At 36.5% G+C, this 21,879-nt stretch overlaps 1 protein-coding gene across 1 annotated transcript in view; it reads left to right on the top strand.

Annotated features, from left to right (window-relative positions):
• LOC126735716 (nuclear anchorage protein 1-like) overlaps positions 1-21,879 on the top strand; it is a 178,206-nt gene that overhangs the window by 35,025 nt on the left and 121,302 nt on the right. Inside the window, exon 26 of the mRNA XM_050439795.1 lies at positions 335-21,817. Coding sequence (XP_050295752.1) covers positions 335-21,817 — 21,483 coding nt within the window. The remainder of the gene's footprint in view (positions 1-334; positions 21,818-21,879) is intronic.

The following is a 21,879-nucleotide window of genomic DNA, read 5'->3' on the forward strand; positions in this document are numbered from 1 at the left end:
TTACTTTTAATTGTCATGTAACTTTATCAAATTGTTTTCGACATTTTCTTGCTATCTATTTCTTCTACAAATTCTAATTTTTCTCGTTCGTTCTTTCATGTCCTCTTCTTTTTTCTAGGTTGTTTTATATCCTTTGAAACATTTTCTTTATTTATCACGTCCAATTATAGTTTCATATTCTGAGTTACCAAAATCATTTACTTTATCTTCATCACTTCCTTCCAATTGCATTGCAACTTCATCAACCTCTCTCCTAGTCATCAAAACCACTTCTGATTTCATCTCCCTTTAATGCATCTAAAACTAATCGAAATTACTTCATTCCATTCCTCAGGTAGCTTCAGAAGTAACCCAGTGCATCGATAAATTAAAAACAACGCCTTTCTTTGAACTGCATGAAGATTCCATCATAACAATTGAAGATATCGTTGAAATTCGTAAATTATCAGCCCCTTTAAAGAAACTCGGTAATACAATCGATCATATTCAAGAAGACGATGAACTAAGACGTGACGCCTTTATATCCATAAGGGAGCCTCTCATCCAAATTGCGGAAATCCTGGAACACGTCCCGGAAGATCTCAAAATAAAGTTGTTCACTCTGCATCAGCCTCTTCAAAACGCCATCGAAATCATTAGCTTGGAGCAACTGAATTTCGATATCACAATGGAAGATTTTGAGTGTTTGAAAGCTCTAGGGGAGCAAATTGCTTTGCTTGTGCTATGTTTTGCTAATAAAAACGTCAATAACTTTGAGCCAATTGCTTTGGCCCTGGCCCAACGTAATTCTCATCTAAAGAATGTCCTAAACAGCATTGAAACCTTAAGTCTCATGGATATAGTTTATTCACTAAGGGAGTTTGCTGACTCGATAGACCAGGCCACCATACAGTTTCCAAAAATTCAAGAAGTAGCATCCACTTCACATGAAGCAACTATAACAGAAGAAGAAGTGTGTTTTAAAACTTTGGAACCTCTAAGGGAAACTGTTGAGAGTCTTGCACTAACTCCTGATCTGCCTGAGCAACAAGTGATGCTAACAGAACTTTCTGAAATTCTAAAAGCCATTGACCAAACATCTTCTGAGCTAAAAGAGGAAAATATTGACGAAATTGATAATGCTTTGGAAAGACTTAATACTGCAGCTCAAGTGGTGATCATAAATTATCGTCCAGAGGCTGAGCAACTCACTATTCCAGAATTTCAAGCTGTTATTAATGAACTTGCTGTTACCAATTGTGCCAAGCTGATTCCACCTTTAATTATCCCAGTGCAACGAGCCACAACTACTTTATTAAAAATCTTGATGGAGTTAATTGAGAAGAAACATGAGATGAACCAGCAACTGCAAGAATCTTTGGCAAAAAGTATGGACGTTCTAAAACAAACCGTTGCTCTGGTTGAACAATCAGATTCAATCTCAAAACCTAATCTAGTAGAGGACCTTAAAAAAGTGATGTTGGCGATAGAAGTGAACGTGCCTAAAGAAGAACATACTGAAGGACTAGAGGTGCTCATAGAGAACGTTTCCACTGCAATGGCAGAAGTGATTTTAGAGCAAAAACCATTGAAAAAGCAAATGGTCTCCGCCTTGGATAACTCAAACTTACCAGACGATATTGCTCAACCTATAACAAATAAAGTGAAAGCCATACTTAATGAAGTGACCAAAGGACGACGCATTGAGAGACTTAAGAAAGTTAAAGCATACGTAATCGAGTTGGAACATTCAGATGTTCAAGTGCCACTGATAAAAGACATCAGTAATCTTCTGGATAAGGTCCAAAAAGCCATTATTGCTGATGTTCCCGAACATATTGAAGAACTAGATGCCGTCCTTGATAGTGTAGAGGAACTGACTCAATCGATGTGCAAGAAGGACGATTCAAATATAAAAGAGGAAATGAAAAAGACCAAAGTTGTACTTGAAACTGTTGCAGATAAATTACCGGAAGTGCAAGCCTTATCTGAAAGCATTGCGGAGGCACTTGAACCAAAAAAGCATTTTGTCGCTTCTACTGAGAAACTTTCTCAATGCTTACATGCTTTAACTGGTATAAGTCATCAAATGGTTTCTCTGCTTGAGGAACTTAAAAATAACGTTGATAACCTTCGGTTGAATACAAATGAAGAGAAAATTGCTTTGGAGGGTTATTTTGATAATATTCATGAGAATTTAGTTCATGTTCTTGACACAACAGACGGATCTTTAACTACTCCTCAAGACGTTAACATTGCTGAAGTTCGACCTCTATTAGCTTTGCTAAGTGCATCCTTACAAGACTTTGCTGGTAGTAGAACAAAGAGTATTATCCTTAAATCATTTAAAGATATCTTGCAAGAATTCAAAGTATCAAAAGCTGTTAAAAGCAAGAAATCCTTGGCTGATGACTTAAACTTTACTGTGCCTGTAATTGAAATGGATATTGATGAAGCAGTTTTAGAAAGTTTAACCCATGATCAAATTCAATATATTCAAGAAGCACAAGGGTTAATTCTTCAATTAAACCAATTTGTTCAAGCAGAATCGCCTTGCAACGAGTTTTTAACTAAAGTAAACCAATTTCTTGAAACTAACACCATAGACTCCAACCAACCACTTATTCAACATACTACACTGCTAATTAACAAAACTTTGAATGGGCTAAAGGAAATCAAAAAGCAAGAGGTTGAACAATATAACATCAAGCTTCAAAATATCCAGTTGGTCTCAGATTCAGTGCAAAATCTGGCTAAGAGCGTTGCTACCATCAGGTTTAAAAATGTTAATAAAGAAAGGATACTCACGTTGCAGAAATCATTGTATCCTTTGCAGATGGCCATAAATGACTTGATAGAAACCAGTTTGAATGAGAGTGATTTTAAGTTCTTAGAAAACGTATCAAAAATTATGGAAGATATCAATTCATTTATTGCTTCCAAGCTAGTCACCAAAGAGTTTGGAGTTTCTGTTCCAAAAGAGCAAGTAGTTGTGTTCTTGGATATACTGAATAGGGCAATAAAAACTATAGGAGGTGAATCCCCTATTAAAACCATTACAGGGTTATTAAGTACTTTGGTGGAAGAACTTCCTTCTTTGGCTGAAGAGCTCGATCAAGGGCATGCTGAAGAGCTAAAAACCAATATGGGAACAATATTAGTTCCAGAAGTATTGGAAGCCCCAGCAGACTTGGAAGCTATTAAGGCCAATTTGGATAAATACTGTACTGGTTGTGCAGAGTACTTAAATACCGATGAAAGTAATATTTTAAGTCGTTCCAAAGAAATATTAGAGAAAGCATCAAAGGCTTTTGCTTCAAGAGAACAGTTGGTCCTTGAACCAGAAATAAAATTAATTGAAACTGCTTTAGAAGGCTCTCAGAGCCCTGTTGTTACTGTGTCGAGAAATATTTTGGAAATTTGCCGGAGGGTTGCTCAATATTTGCAAAAGGATCTTCCCGACAAAGAGGTTAAGCAGGAATTAAAACTTAAAAGCATTACTGAGGCAAAAATTGATACAGAAACAATAGAAGTGAAGGATGCCACTACAGAACCAATTATTTCAAGTCAAAGAGAGACAGAATCTACCAAACCCGAAAGTGATTTAAAAAGCAAAGAGGTGATTAAGCCGAATGTTCCTGCAGGTAAACCAGAAGTTGATGCTGGTGAGATACAAGAAGTTACTTCTGAGAATGCAACAGTTGAAGTAAAAGAAGAAAGGGATGTAACTGAAAATTTAGCTTCTGCAGTACAAGATCTAGAAAAACCACTTCAACTGGATCAGCAAGTTATTAATGTTTCGGAAACAGTTATTGAAACAACAGCATCAGCCAGTGCTGAAGTGGGAGATTCTAGTGATGGAAAAATAGCAACCGATTTAGTTCAAAAAGTTGTTGCTGACACAACTTCTGAAAAGACGTCATCAGCTAGTGCTGAATTAGATGAACCGCGTGATGTAATAACTATAATTGTTGAAGATCAAAAAGTGTCTGAAGTTGCCGAAACGACTATTAAAAGTACGTCCTCAGAAAATATTGAAGTAAATAAATCCAAAGATGTACAGGCTTTGAGTACAGCAATTGAGTCAGATCAAAAAGTTGTTGATATTTCTGAAACAACTTTTGAAAGTATATTATTAGACAATACTGAATTAGATAAACCGAAAGATGTAAAAGGTGCAACTGATAAAGACCAACAAGTTATTGATGTTGGTGAAAAGAATATTCAAAGCATATCGCCAACCAGTGCTGAATTGGAAAAAGTCAAAGAAACTGCAGATGATGCAGAATTAATAATACCAGTCGAACCTAAATCAGACATTATTAAAGAACCAATGCCGACAACGTCTAAAGACACTTCACAAATACAGGGACCGGACAATAAAAGCCCGGAAATGCCAAAAATCTCAGACTTAATTGAAATTGATATAGATAAACCTGAAACAGAAGAAAAAACACCAGAGCTACTCAAGACTGAAGCTGAACCAGCAAAACCAGATGCTCCAGTTCTTACATCTCTAAAAAGCTTGCAATCATCAATATCGATAATAGAAAATCAACCTCTTTCTGAAGAAAAACGTGCTGCAGTACGTGAGCTTCAAAAATCAGTTAAAATCGACACAGATAACTTGAAGGAATCATTAAAATCCATCAATTTACCAGATGTAAGTCCACAAGAGCAAAGCGCTTTAGTAGCAACTGAAGAAACCTTATCAGAAATTAACAGTTTAATAACTGCCCAACATCAGTCAGAGCAGGTATCAATTGAAACTGCTAAGAAAATGATTGAAGAGCTTCGACTAGCAGTCGTTGCTACCCCCAAAGACTCCAAACTAAGGGAAAGCATTGAACCTCTTGAGCAAACCATGAAAAATGTCGTGAACCTCATGGAAACCATTTCTATAGAGGGTGATTTTAAGCAAAAACTATCTACTTCAGTAAGAGTTATACAGGAAACCATTGCAAAGTTAAAGCAAAGCAAGTTGTCCAAAGCCAAACAAAACAATTTGGCCACCATCGATAATAATTGCAAGAAACTGCTGGACGCATTAGAAACTATTAAAGTCCAAGTCGATATTGAACACAAAGTGGTAGATCTCACCAACGATTGTCTAGGAATCATCAATGAATACTTGGAAATATTTGCCAAAAGACCATCCACGAGAGTTCCGAGTAAAAGCATATCAGAAAAGTCCCAAGAGTTTAAAGTGGCCATCCAGAGTGTTCCACAAGAGTCAAACCTTACTCAACTGAGAGATATTTTGGAAAACGTAGTAGAAAACGTCTTAAACTTATTAAAGCCTGAAAGCCCTCCTCCACCTGTACCATGCAAATCTTTGCAATTCCTTCAGAACTCCTTAAGAAACCTACAGGAATCCTTATCAATATCTGAGCCAGCCTCTGAAAATAAATCCAGAAAGATAATAGTAGCAGAAATTCAAAGGCCTGTGGCAACGTTACAGTTCATTGCCAGCACCATCTTAGAAGAGAAAAAAGACAAACTTGGTCCAGTTGATATAAACATCTTAAAACACTCCAATGAAACCGTAAATAGTCTTTTAGCAATCGTTGAAGAAATTGAGTATAAACCCACAAAGGATCAGGTGGCCGTCCTAAATGAATCAAGAGATAGTTTGAAATCATTGCTAGCTTCAATCAATCAAGAATCTCAAATAAAAGATTTCATTGATCCTCTACAGGATATTCTAAAAACTGTGGAAAAATCTCTGGAGAAGGCTGTGGTGAATGACCAAGAAGACAGGGAAAGAAAGGAGCGTGTTCTCAATGGCCTTAAGAAATCTTTGCAAAAGTTAGATAGCAAACTAGGACTGCAAACAGAATCGCAAGCGATTATTAAGCAAGACCTTCAAAGACCTTTGCAAGCTATCATTGAAAGCATATCTCAAGAATCCAGCAGGGAAATCGTATCAAATCAGGAACTAAACAGTTTGCAAAAATTGGCTGATTCAGTGGATGGTGTATCAGAAAATCTTAACGATTCTCTAAGTGAAAAGCTTCAAGTATTAAATGAAAACCTATCAGACATAATTTTAATTAACGAACATGCTAAAGACTTAAAAGCGCCAGAAGCTTTACCTACTTTAGCTGAATCAATAAATGATTCCTTGGAGGAGCTAAATAAAGCAATCGAATTAACTCACTTAATAGTTGAGAAACCTAAAGCTTTAGAAGATATTACACCTTTAAACGAGCTTAATTCCTCACTAACAAACTTTTTAAGATTTGTGGTGGCAGCCAAGCACATCTCTGAAGGCAACATGAATTTATTTGAGAAATTCGTCACGCCGCTTGAATATTTACAAATTTCCATTCACTCATGCCTCAACGCCAAACTGCTGGATGAGGAAGTTGCTTTGCTCCGAGATATCAGCAAATATTTTGTAAAGTTATCAAGCGCTTCTCAGGATCTTCATAACATGAACATAACAGATTTTTCTGAAGACATGGACTCTTTGCAAAATAAACTCATAACAGTTTGCATGAAGGCAGTTTATATTGCTGATAAAGATAAATCAGTTTTGCAAAAGCTACTGAGACCTTTGGAAAATCTTTCTAAGGCCATCGTGGTTCTTCAGAGGGAATTATGTATGAGAACCACTTTGAAAACTACTTTAAATCAGTTTTCTTTGGCATGTAATACTTTTGCTGAAGTCGAAGAGCTGAAGGGTATGGTGGAATCACTTCGGAAAGTCGCAAAAGTGTTTGATGCTAATAAAAGTCCAGAAAGCGTAGTCAAAGTAATAGATGAAGCTAGAGAAAGCTTAAGTGGTCTAAGAGAATCTCTTCAAAGTATTCATTTAGGTGAACCTCTAAAAGTTGCTGTAAAAGAGCTTTTGGAAGTAGAGAGTCCCAATGTTGGTCACTTAAGAAACATGTTAAATGGTTTGGAGGAAATAATGAACAGAACTCAGAAATATCAACATGATCAAAAAATTCCAGTTAAAGAAAGCATAAATCTTATAAAAACTAACTTAAAAACAGTTGAAAATGCTATAATAGAAAACCAACCTGAGACATCTAAAGCAGTCATAACAGTACTGGAGCTACGTGAGCCCATAAAAGAACTAGAAGAGGAACTTAGCCAACTACCAGACATTGAAGATGAATCTCTTAAAGCCCTTCGAAATGAAGCTCTCAATGTAGTGCAAGTCTCTTTGGAAAAAATTTCAATTATTATCTTAACAGTTGAATCCAGTTTGTACATGCCCACAGTAACGCAAATCGAAAAAGTCGAGCTGCAGAAAGCAGTTCAAGGATTTAAACAAATCATCAATTTGATTGACAAGCAGCCTGAACTGAAAGCAACTATAAATATTTTGAAACCCCTTGAGGCATTAAGTGCTAAAGTGGAAGAAATTGAAAAGGAACTATCTGTTGATCAAACAGAATCTGAAGCTACTGACTCGACTGTTTTAAAAGACAACCAGATAGAAACATCCAAGTTGTGTGGTTTAATTAAAGATGTTTGCCTGGAAGGTTCTAGCATGGACTTGCTCTTGGAGCTGCTAGAGCCTCTTGACTTCTTGCAAGACTGCCAGCAAAATCTTCTAAACCTGGTTGCCAATAATCTGGTCAAAGATTTACATGACTGTGATAAAAGTAGTTTGAATCGATTCACGGCAGAGTTGAAGAATGTATTTCAAAAAGTTGATGATCTTAGTTTATCTGATAGTAAAAATCTTGTGGAAGTTGAATTAGAGCTGGTACAATTAAAACGAACAGTTGCAAATATTTTGGGTTCAAGCAGCCCAGAAATTTTAGATTACATTCAAGAACCTTTAAAGTTGCTGATTTTAAAGATAGATTATGTATATGGAAAGATTCATAGGAAAGATCCCAGAGAACCCATCCAAATGCTATCACAGGAACTTAATATCCTTAAAAAGACTTTTGAAGACTTGCAGTTGATGCCACAAAAAAGTATGATTTCTATAATGGATCTCAGCAAAGCTGCAGAAGACCTAAATGATTCATTTGACCCTGCCTCACTTCAACAAAATGTTTCAACTGAAATAATATCTGAAATAGCTCATCCTTTAGAAGAGCTTAGTCTTGTAGTAAGACAAATATCCTCTGAAGCTCAGAAGCCAGATGTTTTAGAAATTAATCAACCTGAACTGAAGCAGGCTGTCTTGGGTTTAAAAAATGTTATCCAGAAAGTTACTCAAACTTCCCTTAAAAATACTCCATCAGAGAGAGTGTTGATATCGTTACAGACGATGACAGCAAGCCTGAGTCAAGTTGAGTCTGATTTAAGTGAATTCAGCTTGAAAACAAGCACAAAAGTTTTGAGGGAGCCGATGCAGATGATATCGCAAGAAGTCAAGACTTTGAGACATAAAATTAATGAACTACAAATGTCTCCACAGCAAGGAATTATGTCTATAATTCAAGTAGCTGAAGCTATTGCTGATCTTGATACCTCCTTGCAAGAGGTTTCAGAGGAAGTTTCCAAAGAAATTTTAGAAAAAGAAGAGAGGATGACGTCAGAACTGAAGGAACCTTTAGAAAAGTTTGCTTTTCTTTTAAGACAGATCTCTAATGAATTAACTATTCCTGAAACTACAAAGTTAAAAGCACCTGTTGTCCAGAATGCTGTCATGGCTCTAAAGGAAGCTGTTGAAAAAGTGGCACAGCCACCAATTGCTGGTACTCCATTGGAGATGGTGGACCTTTCTTTGCAAACTTTGACAGCAACTTTAAGTAAAGCGGAATCAGAACTCGGTGCAATAAGTGAAGTCACTAGCATCAAAAAATCTGTTGAATTGTTAAAAGAGTCCATAAAAATAGTATCACAAGAAGGGAGAGCTTTGAAGCAAAAAATTGACGAGCTGAAGCTCTCTCCGCAACAAGGAATTATATCTATGATCCAAGCAGCTGAAGCTGTTGCTGACCTCAATGATTCTTTAGAAAATATTTCCGATGACGTATCCAAAGAGACTTTAGATAAGGAAATAAAAATTGCATTAGAACTGAAGGAACCTTTGGAAAAGTTTACGCTTCTCTTAAGACAGATCTCCAATGAATTGACTCATCCTGAAACTATGGAGTTGAAAGCACCTGTAGCCCAGAATGCTGTCATGGCTTTAAGACAAGCAATTAAAAAAGTGGCACAACCACCAGTTGCTGGAACTCCGTTGGAGATGGTGAATATTTCTTTGCAGGCTTTGACCGCTACGTTAGGTGAAGTGGAATCGGAACTGGGTACAATAATTGAAGTCACTAACATACAAAAATCAGTTGATATGTTAAGAGAGCCTATGAAGACAGTAATCCAAGAAGGCAATGCTTTGAAGCACAAAATTGAAGAGCTTAAGCTCTCTCCGCAACAAGGAATTATGTCTGTCATTCAAACGGCTGAAGCTGTTGCTGACCTCAATGCTTCCTTAGAAAATATTTCCGATGAAGTGTCCAAAGAGACTTTAGATAAAGAAATAAAGATTGCGTCAGAACTGAAGGAACCCTTGGAAAAGTTTGCTCTTCTTTTAAGACAGATCTCCAGTGAATTAACTATTCCTGAAACTATGGAGTTAAAGGCACCTATAGTCCATAATGCTGTTATGGCTTTAAAGGAAGCTATTGAAAAAGTGGCACAGCCACCAGTTGCTGGAACTCCATTGGAAATGGTGGATATTTCTTTGCAAGCTTTGACAGCTACTTTAGGTGAAGCGGAAGCGAAACTGGGTGCCATTAGTGAAGTCACCGGCATAAAAAAATCAATTGAACTATTAAAAGAGTCCATAAAAAAGGTATCACAAGAGGGAAAAGCTTTAAAACAAAGAATTGACGAGCTGAAGCTCTCTCCGCAGCAAGGAATTATGTCTATGATCCAAGCAGCTGAAGCTGTTGCTGACCTCAATGCTTCTTTAGAAAATATTTCCGATGAAGTGTCCAAAGAGACTTTAGATAAAGAATTAAAGATTGCAACAGAACTGAAGGAACCCTTGGAAGAGTTTACTCTTGTCTTAAGACAGATTTCCAATGAATTGACTCATCCTGAAACTATGGAGTTAAAAGCACCTGTAGTCCAGAATGCTGTCATGGCTTTAAAAGAAGCAATTGAAAAAGTGGCACAACCACCAATTGCTGGAACTCGGTTGGAGATGGTGGATATTTCTTTGCAGGCTTTGACAGCTACTTTAGGTGAATTAGAATCGGAACTGGACGCAATAAGTAAAGTAACTAACATCAAAAAATCAGTTGAACTGTTAAAAGAGTCCATGAAAATAGTATCACAAGAAGGCAAGGCTTTGAAGCATAAAATTGACGAGATGAAGCTCTCTCCGCAGCAAGCAATTATATCTATGATCCAAGCAGCTGAAGCTGTCGCTGATCTTAATGCTTCTTTGGAAAGTATTTCTGATGAAGTGTCCAACGAGACGTTAGATGAAGAAATAAAGATTACATCAGAATTAAAAGAACCTTTGGAAAAGTTTGCTCTTCTCTTAAGACAGATCTCCAATGAGTTGACTCATCCTGAAACTATAGAGTTGAAAGCACCTGTAGTTCAAAATGCTGCCATGGCTTTGAAGGAAGCTGTTGAAAAAGTGGCACAGCCACCAGTTGCTGGGACTTCATTGGAATTAGTGGAAATTTCTTTGCAAACGTTGACAGCAACATTAAGTCAGGTGGAATCTGAGCTGAAAATAATTAATGATGTAGCCGCTGATGTTTCTGATAAGAATAAAGTAGTAACTTTAGAAGAACAAGAAAACAAAGTTCAAGAGTCAACCGATGTTGCAAAAACCTTGGAAATAGTTGAAGACTCTAAAGCTGCCATTAAAGAAATATTATTTCCGGAAACTGCAAAATCCGAAAATATTCAGCCTGTAGTTGCTAAAGCACCCTCAAAAAGCAAGCATATACTTGGAGTTGTAGCAGAACTGAGCAAGAAATTAAACATTGAAGCCATCCTATTAGGGAGTAAATCGAAAAGCACCGAACAAGAAGCTGTCAACTTGGCTAAAGATATTGAAACCAATATGGCAACTTTAACTGCTGCCTTGGAAGAAATGGCCAGTGATGAGGAAGCAATTAAATATTTCCCAGATGAGGAACTGAACAGTATAGCAGCAATGGTGGAACCTATGGAAAAATTTTGCCTGGTCATGGCTGAGAACACCCAAGCTGTAAAGCCCCAAGTTTCCGACATCCAGGAGGATGAAGTACAACAAGCAATTGTGTCCTTATCAGAAGTTGTTGATACGGTCACTAAATCCTTACCAAAGTACAGCAATCTAAAGAAGTTGCATATGTCTTTAAATGCTTTTTCAAGAAATCTTATCAGTGTTAGAAACTATTTATCAAAATCAGTGGAAACTCTATTATCAAAAGTGGCAAAGCCTATTAAACACCTCCACGCAGAACTAAGCAATTTAAAACAAGCAACTGACAATTCATCTATTCAAAAGCAGCAAGCAGCTCACTCCCTTATTGCAATGGATAAGCCAGTTGAATCTCTAAAGCAAACTCTCCAACAGCTTACTGATATGTTTGAAAGCGCATCACAAATTACATACCCTGATATTGAACAAGTTGAAACATTGGTAGAACCTTTAAAGAAGCTTTGCTCAGTAGTTGTTGAAACCAAAGAGCATTTATTAGCTCCAGAAGTACAACTATGTGAACCATCCAAAGTTCATGAAGCTATAGAAGCTGTAAAAGAATCCATTCAGGTCATTGTAAATACTCCTTCTCGCAGTGAGACACTTAAAGTGATAGATGCACCCCTTGCTAATCTGTCAGCTAGTTTTGCAGCAATTGAAGAAGCTATTAAAGAGGAGCAACCCTTAAAGAAGCTATCCAACGTTTTAAAGCAAAACCTGGAGGATTTGAAGGAGAGTCCTCAAAATGCCATACTAACAGATGCGTGTGCTAAAGTTGTCGGAGTAAGTGTGGAAGAAATAAACGTTTGCCAGGAGCAGAGTGAAGAAATTTCTGCGGAAGAGAACGTAAAAATTCTAGAAATAATTCCTGTTCTACAGAAGATGTCTGGGGTAATAGTAGAACAAGCTAGAGAACTTGCAAAACCTGAAAATAAAGAGTTATTAAAAGCGCAACAAGCAGTTTTGGCAGTAAAAGAAACGATTACTAAATCTTCTGCTCCAGTATCTAACAGTATGCGCCTAGTAGAGCAGTCACTGAACGCCATGTGCTCAGCTTTAAGTGAAATTATTAGTGAGCCCTTACAGCTAGTAGTTCAAGAGGTGAATACCTTAAAACAAAGTACTGAAAATATACAAGTAAATCCTGAGCAAGCAGTTTTCTCTGAGGATCAAGTTAAGTCATTTAAAGAAGTCATAAGCGAGATAAGCCATACAATTGAAAATGCAACCGACATAACTGAAGTTCAAGAAATAGCAGAAGTAGTTCCTTCATTGCAAAAATTATCGGTAGTGTTAGTTGAGCAAGCTAAAGGTCCTTCAAAGTCAGAATTATCGGAAGTTGAAAAAGACAATATTAAACAAGCAATCCTTGCAGTAAAAGAGTCAGTTGCTAAAGCAAGTGCGTCAGAGTCTAAAGCTTTATCTGTAGTGGAAGTTGCCTTAAAGTCACTTAATGCATCTTTGAGTGAAGGTATTGCTAAACCAATTTCAGAACCTCTTCAGCAAGTTGTAAATGACGTAAAGACATTGAAGCAAAATATTGAAGAAATAAAATTGAACCCTCAGCAAGCAGTATTATCTGAAGACCAAATAAGAGTATTTAATGAAGCTGTTAATGAGATAACTCATACTTTGGAACAAGCATCTGATATATCTGAAGTCAAGGAAGTAGTGGATGTAGTTCCTTCATTGCAGAAGCTGTCAGCAGTATTAGTTGAACAAGCTAAAGGCCCTTTAAAATCAGAATTATTGGAAGTTGGAAAAGATGATATAAAACAAGCAGTTCTTGCAGTTAAAGAGTCAGTTACTAAAGCAAATGCTCCAGAATCTAAAGCTCTATCGGTAGTAGAGATTGCCTTAAAGTCACTTAGTGCATCTTTGAGTGAAGACGTTAGTAAACCAATTTCAGAACCTCTTCAGCAAGTTGTAAATGAGGTACAGACATTGAAGCAAAATATTGAAGAAATAAAATTGAATCGGCAGCAAGCAGTATTATCTGAAGACCAACTTAGAGTATTTAATAAAGCTGTTAATGAGATAACCCATACTTTGGAACAAGCATCTGATATATCTGAAGTCAAGGAAGTAGTGGATGTAGTTCCTTCGTTGCAGAAGTTGTCAGCAGTATTAGTTGAGCAAGCTAAAGGTCCTTTAAAATCAGAATTATCGGAAGTTGAAAAAGACAATATTAAACAAGCAATCCTTGCAGTAAAAGAGTCAGTTGCTAAAGCAAGTGCTTCAGAGTCTAAAGCTCTATCTGTAGTGGAAGTTGCCTTAAAGTCACTTAAGGCATCTTTGAGTGAAGGTATTGCTAAACCAATTTCAGAACCTCTTCAGCAAGTTGTAAATGACGTAAAGACATTGAAGCAAAATATTGAAGAAATAAAATTGAACCCTCAGCAAGCAGTATTATCTGAAGACCAAATAAGAGTATTAAATGAAGCTGTTAATGAGATAACCTATACTTTGGAACAAGCATCTGATATATCTGAAGTCAAGGAAGTAGTGGAAATAGTTCCTTCATTGCAGAAGCTGTCAGCAGTATTAGTTGAGCAAGCTAAAGGTCCTTTCAAATCAGAATTAGTGGAAGTTGGAGAAGATGATATAAAACAAGCAATTCTTGCAGTAAAAGAGTCAGTTGCTAAACCAAGTGCTTCAGAGTCTAAAGCTCTATCTGTAGTGGAAGTTGCCTTAAAGTCACTTAATGCATTTTTGAGTGAAGATATTGCCAAACCAATTTCAGAACCTCTTCAGCAAGTTATAAATGAGGTAAAAACATTGAAGCAAAATATTGAAGAAATAAAATCGAGTCCTCAGAAAGCAGTATTATCTGAAGACCAAATTAGAGTACTTAATGAAGCTGTTAATGAGATAACCCATAATTTGGAAGAAGCATCTAATATATCTGAAGTCATGGAAGTGGTGGAAGTAGTTCCTTCATTGCAGAAACTGTTAGCAGTCTTAGTTGAGCAAGCTAAGGGCCCTTTAAAATCAGAATTATTGGAAGTTGGAAAAGATGATATAAAACAAGCAGTTCTTGCAGTTAAAGAGTCAGTTACTAAAGCAAATGCTCCAGAATCTAAAGCTCTATCGGTAGTGGAGATTGCCCTAAAGTCACTTAGTGCATCCTTGAGTGAAGACGTTAGTAAACCAATTTCAGAACCTCTTCAGCAAGTTATAAATGAGGTAAGAACATTGAAGCAAAATATTGAAGAAATAAAATCGAATCCTCAGCAAGCAGTATTATCTGAAGACCAAATTAGAGTATTTAATGAAGTTGGTAATGAGATAACCCATACCTTGGAACAAGCATCTGATATATCTGAAGTCAAGGAAGTAGTGGAAATAGTTCCTTCATTGCAGAAGCTGTCGGCAGTATTAGTTGAACAAGCTAAAGGCCCTTTAAAATCAGAATTATTGGAAGTTGGAAAAGATGATATAAAACAAGCAGTTCTTGCAGTTAAAGAGTCAGTTACTAAAGCAAATGCTCCAGAATCTAAAGCTCTATCGGTAGTGGAGATTGCCTTAGAGTCACTTAGTGCATCTTTGAGTGAAGACGTTAGTAAACCAATTTCAGAACCTCTTCAGCAAGTTGTAAATGAGGTACAGACATTGAAGCAAAATATTGAAGAAATAAAATTGAATCGGCAGCAAGCAGTATTATCTGAAGACCAAATTAGAGTATTTAATGAAGCTGTTAATGAGATAACCCATACTTTGGAAGAAGCATCTGATATATCCGAAGTCAAGGAAGTGGTGGATGTAGTTCCTTCATTGCAGAAGCTGTCAGCAGTATTAGTTGAACAAGCTAAAGGCCCTTTAAAGTTAGAATTATTGGAAGTTGAAAAAGATGATATAAAACAAGCAGTTCTTGCAGTTAAAGAGTCAGTTGCTAAAGCAGGTGCTCCAGAATCTAAAGCTCTATGTGTAGTGGAGATTGCCCTAAAGTCACTTAGTGCATCCTTGAGTGAAGATGTTAGTAAACCAATTTCAGAACCTCTTCAGCAAGTTATAAATGAGGTAAGAACATTGAAGCAAAATATTGAAGAAATAAAATCGAATCCTCAGCAAGCAGTATTATCTGAAGACCAAATTAGAGTATTTAATGAAGTTGTTAATGAGATAACCCACACCTTGGAACAAGCATCTGATATATCTGAAGTCAAGGAAGTAGTGGAAATAGTTCCTTCATTGCAGAAGCTGTCGGCAGTTTTAGTTAAGCAAGCTAAAGGTCCTTCAAAGTCAGAATTATCGGAAGTTGAAAAAGACAATATTAAACAAGCAATCCTTGCAGTAAAAGAGTCAGTTGCTAAAGCAAGTGCCTCAGAGTCTAAAGCTCTATCTGTAGTGGAAGTTGCCTTAAAATCACTTAATGCATCTTTGAGTGAAGGTATTACTAAACCAATTTCAGAACCTCTTCAGCAAGTTGTAAATGACGTAAAGACATTGAAGCAAAATATTGAAGAAATAAAATTGAACCCTCAGCAAGCAGTATTATCTGAAGACCAAATAAGAGTATTAAATGAAGCTGTTAATGAGATAACCTATACTTTGGAACAAGCATCTGATATATCTGAAGTCAAGCAAGTAGTGGATGTAGTTCCTTCGTTGCAGAAGCTGTCAGCAGTATTAGTTGAGCAAGCTAAAAGTCCTTTAAAATCAGAATTTTTGGAAGTTGGAAAAGATGATATAAAGCAAGCAGTTCTTGCAGTTAAAGAGTCAGTTGCTAAAGCAAGTGCTGCAGAATCTAAAGCTCTATCTATAGTGGAGGTTGCCCTAGAGTCACTTAGTGCATCTTTGAGTGAAGATATTGCCAAACCAATTTCAGAACCTCTTCAGCAAGTTGTAAATGAGGTAAAAATAATGAAACAAAATATTGAAGAAATAAAATCGAATTCTCAGAAAGCAGTATTATCTGAGGACCAAGTTAGAGTATTTAATGAAGCTGTTAATGAGATAGCCCATACCTTGGAACAGGCATCTGACATATCTGATGTGAAAGAAATAGTAGACGTAGTTCCTTCATTGCAGAAGCTATCAGCAGTTTTGGTCGAGCAAACTAAAAGTACTTCAAAACCAGAATTAATAGAAGTTGAAAAAGAAAACATCAGACAAGCAGTTCTTGCAGTTAAAGAGTCAGTTGCTAATGCCACTATTCCAGAGTCTAAAACTTTATCCGTAGTGGAGGTTGTCTTAAAGTCACTTAGTGCATCTCTGAGTGAAGATGTTGCTAAACCAATTTCAGAACCGCTTCAGCAAGTTATAAATGAGGTAAAGACATTAAAACAAAATATTGAAGAATTAAAGTCAAATCCTCAACGAGCACTAATATCAATTGAAGAACTTGAAGCATCCAACAAAGCGGTGGCAGCATCATTGGTAGAATTAGAGCAAGTTACAGAAAAGTTAAAAAATATCCCTAAAGAAGAAATACGACACATATCAGCTATTGTACCAGCTTTAGAGAAATTATCAAGAGTGATAGTAGAGCAGCCAAAGACTTCAAAAATTGAAGAAAAGCAGGTTAATCCTGATCTTAGGCAAGCGATTCATGCAGTTAAAGAATTGGTTATAGAAACTAAAGCTCTTCTACCTGAATCAAGAGCTCTTGCTCTCGTAGAGGTGCCATTACAGAAACTTTGTTCGTCTTTATCTGAAATTTTAGAAAAACCTTCAGACTCTATGCAAGAAATCGTTAATGAACTTAATGCTCTTAAACTAAATATTGATCAGCTTAAAGAGATTCCTCAACAAGCATTACTATCAGAGTCCCAAATAAATTCTTGTGAAAAAGTCTTAGATGTTACCTTAGCTGAACTGGTTCAAAGCCCCACGAAGAAAGAACAAGCTGAGATTTCACAAGTAATTCAAAATTTACATGAGATAAATACATTAGTCATTAATCAAAAGGATAAATCTGAGGTTAAGAAAGCAATTCTTGCAACCAAAAATGAAATTACCAAAGTAACACTCCCTGAATCTCAGCCCATTAAAGTATCTTTGCAGTCTTTATGTTCTTCCTTGTGTCAAATCTTTGATCAAACCGAACAGCAAGAATCCACAATTGAAGCTCTTCTAAAAACTGTTAAACATTTAAAAGCAGAGCTTCCAAAATCACGAAAAGCTTTAATAAGCCAAATTGAAGCTCCACTAGATGTACTTCAATCAGACTTGGATCAGCTTGTCTTAACTGGAAGGGAATTTCCTGAAATCGAATGTATAAAGGCTCCATTGGAGCAATTAAGCATTTTAGTTGCTGAAAATGAGCCTCAAAGAGCTGATCTGCAATCAATAATTAATCTCCTAAAGGAGTCAATACAATTATTAAAATCAATTCCTTCTGAAAAATATGTTTTAAGGGTCCTTGAGCAACCTTTGGAGGCACTTGTTTCAATTTTAACTGGTGTGGACTCTATTAAAGCAATTCAAGAGAGCACACAAACTATGAATATTAATTGCAAGACATTAAAAGGTGAATCACATGCAATTATGCAACGAGTGGTTGAAGCTCTTCGTCCAATGGAAACTACAATAGAAGAAATACCTTTGGGTGAAACAGAAGTAAATAGTTTAGAAGTAATAAGGCATAAACTTGAAGCTGTATTAGCTACTGATGAAGCTGAACTGAAACGAGAAGCAGTCGATTTAAAAGCAACTGCAGAATATATTTTGCAGAACCCACTTAAGTGTGCAAGAGTTTTAGAAGTTGCTCTGCAGAAAATGGTTGGTCACTTAATCAAAGTTCAACTTGAGGAATTACTGGTAGCAGTTCGAAAAGTTGTCGGGGATACTGAATTAGTTCCTCAAAGGGGAAAGTTGAGTGTTATTGAAGAACCTGTTAAAGCCATTGAGGAATCCTTAAGAAAAATGATAAATAGTGAGGAAGCTTTAACCATATCTAGCCAGGAAGTAGAACACTTAAAGCCACTAAGAGAACCTTTTGAAAAGTTAAGTGCAATTGTAATGCAGTTCAAAGATCCAGTTCAGAGGCCAACTGTTACTCAGGTACAAGATGCGGGAAGATGCTTGAAAGCATTTTTAGAAACCGAACCATCAATATTTGAAAAACCTGTGTCAGAACTAGTGACTTCTTTGAATCAACTTCAGGCTAATGAATCAGTGATACAACCTTTGCTAGAACAAGTAAAAAACGTTTTAGGTGATATTGAAATCATTAAGGTTCAGAATGTTGAAATAGTTCTTCAGCAAGCCAGCTTACTAAAAATCGAAGACTCTATCAAAACTTTTGATGATGGGTTGAAGAAGGTTAGTCTTTTAGATCATGAGGATCTCTCTAAGTTGGAAGCTATTAACGAGCCTTTGAAAATATTTAATTTTGCTTTAACACAGCCCAAATATCCAGATTCAAGTTATGAGCAAGTACTTCGACTGAAGAAAGCTATCACATGCTTAAAAGAGCCTTTGGCCGACATCTTGCAGTCTCATTCTAACAGTTTTAAGATTCTAGAAGCACCACTCAAAAGCCTCATGGTTACTTTGGATAATATTCAAAAAGAAACTCCAAGTCAGGGTGAAATCCTTTTGTCAACCATCGAGAAAGTCTTAACTAGTATTCAGGCTCTTAAGCAACAAACAAGTGATATTCGTCCACAAGTAGCTAGATTGCTGAAATGCGAGGATTCTGTTAAAGAATTTGCAAAAGAAGTACAAAATTTTGAAGAAACTTCACAGAAAGAAGCTCAACGCTTATCAGAAACTAGTGAAACTCTAGAGAGACTTAACGTTGTTATAGAAGAGGCAAAAAGTTCACTAATATCAGAGATAGAGCTAAACAAAGAAGTTTCAATGCTTCAAGAGAGGTTTAAGCAAATAGTTTTTAGTTCAATTGGAGATGAGTCAGCGAAACTTTTAGACCAACCATTGCAAAAGTTGGTGGCTTCCTTGACTTACGTGGAACCACCAAAAGAACTCTCTGAAAGTGACAAGAAATATAGTGAACTTGTGAAAAACTTAAGAATGCCTATTGGACAAATGCAAGAAGAAGCAAATATTATCATTTCCAAAGCTGATTTATTACCTCAGAGCTTAGCAAACATCAACAATTTAAATGCTCCACTGCAGCAACTGTTTCAAGCTCTAGACTTTGTCGAGAAACAAAGCAAAAAGAGTGTAAATGAATCAATAACTGACGAGGTATATGAAACTTTAAGCAACCTCATCCCTTCTCTAGAAAATCTGCTAATTGAAGCTGTCAAAATGAACTCACTGCTGGACAAACCAGAACGTAAATTTGATCTTAAACAATTGCATAAATGCTTTAAGAACTTGGAAACTTGCTTGGAGCAAGTTCTTCTACTGCCAATCGAGACGAAACTACTGGAAACCCTTTTGATACCCCTGCAAGACTTTTGTGCGGTTATTTCTAAAATTGAACAATCACTAAGTGATGCTATCTCAGAAGAAGCTTTGCAAACACTTGAACAAACGTTAACTCCTTTCACTGTTGCAAAGAATGGCGTTAAGAAACTTAGTGAAGAAAATGTTAAACCTGGAACTGTTGCTGCTGCCATTATTAAGCTTCAAGAACCACTGCAACAAACAATTGAATGCTTAAAATCAGCTGGAAACACTGATGATGGCAATAAGGCTGAACTGGTTAGCATGCTTTGTAAGGAAAGCACAGAACCTTTGAGAAACTTTACCAAGATTTTGCAACCTGTGACAAATAGCTTGATTACTCCTGAAATAATTGCGGTAGAAATGTCTAATATTTTTGAAAATTTAAAATCGTTGATTGGGTTTATAGATAGGACGTTATTTGAAGCCAAATATGCCCCCTTACAACTTGAAGAGGCTTTAAATAGTTTAAAAGCAAACACCTTGGAGGTAGTAAAAGAACTTAACAAACAAAGAAATGATTACAGAGCTTTAGCCAACTTGGAGCGGTCTCTTAAAAGTTATCAGCATAGCATTAGCAACATAAAAACTGGAGAAGGATCCTTAGGGCAATTTTCTACTCTAGCTGATTCGATAGCGATGCTTTTAGATAACTTGCAGCTTGCTAATGATATTGCTGAAAACACAACTGATTTTAATATAGAATATGCTGAAACTGTCCACTGCCTTGGAGATAAACTTACCAGTTTCGCTTTGTACTTAAGTGATGTCGTAAAAACTCCCCAGTTAGTCAACGAGATTGAAATGGTTGAGATGCTTAAAGATCTTAAGCAGCAAATTGGTAAAATCAACAGTGCAGTTATCCTGAATGAAAAAATGGAAATTCTTAGTCAGTCTCTTGGTTTCTTTGGTGATGCTACCGAAGTGATACAAGCATCTTTATTTAAAATCGCAGTTCAAAAAAGAAATGATTTTAAATTCTCCAAATCTTTAGAAACACATTTGAAAGACTTAAACTTGAAGATATTTAGAGATACTTTTATTCACAGTGTTTCTAAGCCTCTAACATCACTTGCAGATAAACTTTCACTATTGCGAAAGAACTTGCTGAAGTGCAAAGACCAATTACCAGCTGATACCGCACAGCCCACTGAATTAACTTTGGAAAAAGAGCTGGATTCCTTCTCAGAAATCGTTAAAAACATCAAAGCTGAGTCTGATATTATTCCTCGCAAAGGAACATTAAAAGAAGGCCTAAAAAGATTAGATACTCAAATTGCTGATACTGTAATATTTATTCAAACCTCCCCGAGTCTATCCAATGCAACCGAAGAACTTGTTATCCTAAAAGAATGCTTAAAACATCTTACTAAAGATATAGATGAACTGGAAGAAGGGACACAAGAAATGTTAATACTAGAAGGTGATATTGAAGAAGAAAAGGATGATAAGGGAGTCGATTTGATTCTGGAAGCACAAAGAGGTGAAGCAGCTGAAAATAATAAACAGAAGGAAGAAACTGACATGAAGGTAGAAGAAGAGGCTAAAGCAAAACTTGAGAAAGAAGTCACGGAGGTAAAGATGGAAGGACAGCAAGAAGCAGCAGCAAGACTTAAAGAAGATATGAAAAGCGAAAAAATGGGTCAAGAAAAAACGCTGGACGAAAAGGAAGTGAAATCAGAGAAAGAACAGGATAAGAAACAAAAAGAGGCTGATACAACAGAACAGGTCGAGGCGAAGAAAGAAAAGGAAGAGGCTGGGATAAAAGTAGAGAAAATACAGGACGTTGCAGAAGGTAAAGCCAGTAGAGAACAGGAGGACGCTGAGGAAAAAGCTACGAAAGAAAACGAAGAGGCTGAAACAAAAGTAAAAAAAGGCGACAAGGTTAAAACCAAAAAGAAAAAGGGCGAAGTAAATACAAAGAAAGAAAAGGAAGAAATAGCGGAAACAGTAAAGAATAAAGAAGATGCGGATACCAAAAACAAGAAAGAAAAGGGGGATGCTAAAGATAGAGCGAAGACAGAAAAGGATCAAGCTGAGATGAAAATGCAGAAAGAAAAAGAGGAAGCTGAGGCAAAAGCAAAGACTAAAAAGGAAGTGGCTGAGGAAAAGGAAGAGAGACAAGCTGAGGCAAAATCCAAGAAAGAAGAGGACGAAGCTAAGTCAAAAGCTAAGAAGGAAAAAGAAGATGCCGAGTTAATAGTAAAAAAAGAAATGGAAGAAGCTGAAGCAAAAGAAAAGAGAGAAATGGAAGAAGCTGAGGCAAAGATCAAAAAAGAAAAGGAAGAGACTGAAGCAAAAGCAAAGCAAGAAATGGAAGAAGCTAAGGCAAAGGCCAAAAAAGAAAAAGATGAGGCTGATGCAAAAGCAAAGAAAGAAAAGGAAGAGGCTGAAGTTAAAGCTAAGAAAGAAAAAGA

Source organism: Anthonomus grandis, chromosome 4 (assembly GCF_022605725.1).
Source record: "Anthonomus grandis grandis chromosome 4, icAntGran1.3, whole genome shotgun sequence".
NCBI classification, from domain to species: Eukaryota; Metazoa; Arthropoda; class Insecta; order Coleoptera; family Curculionidae; genus Anthonomus; species Anthonomus grandis.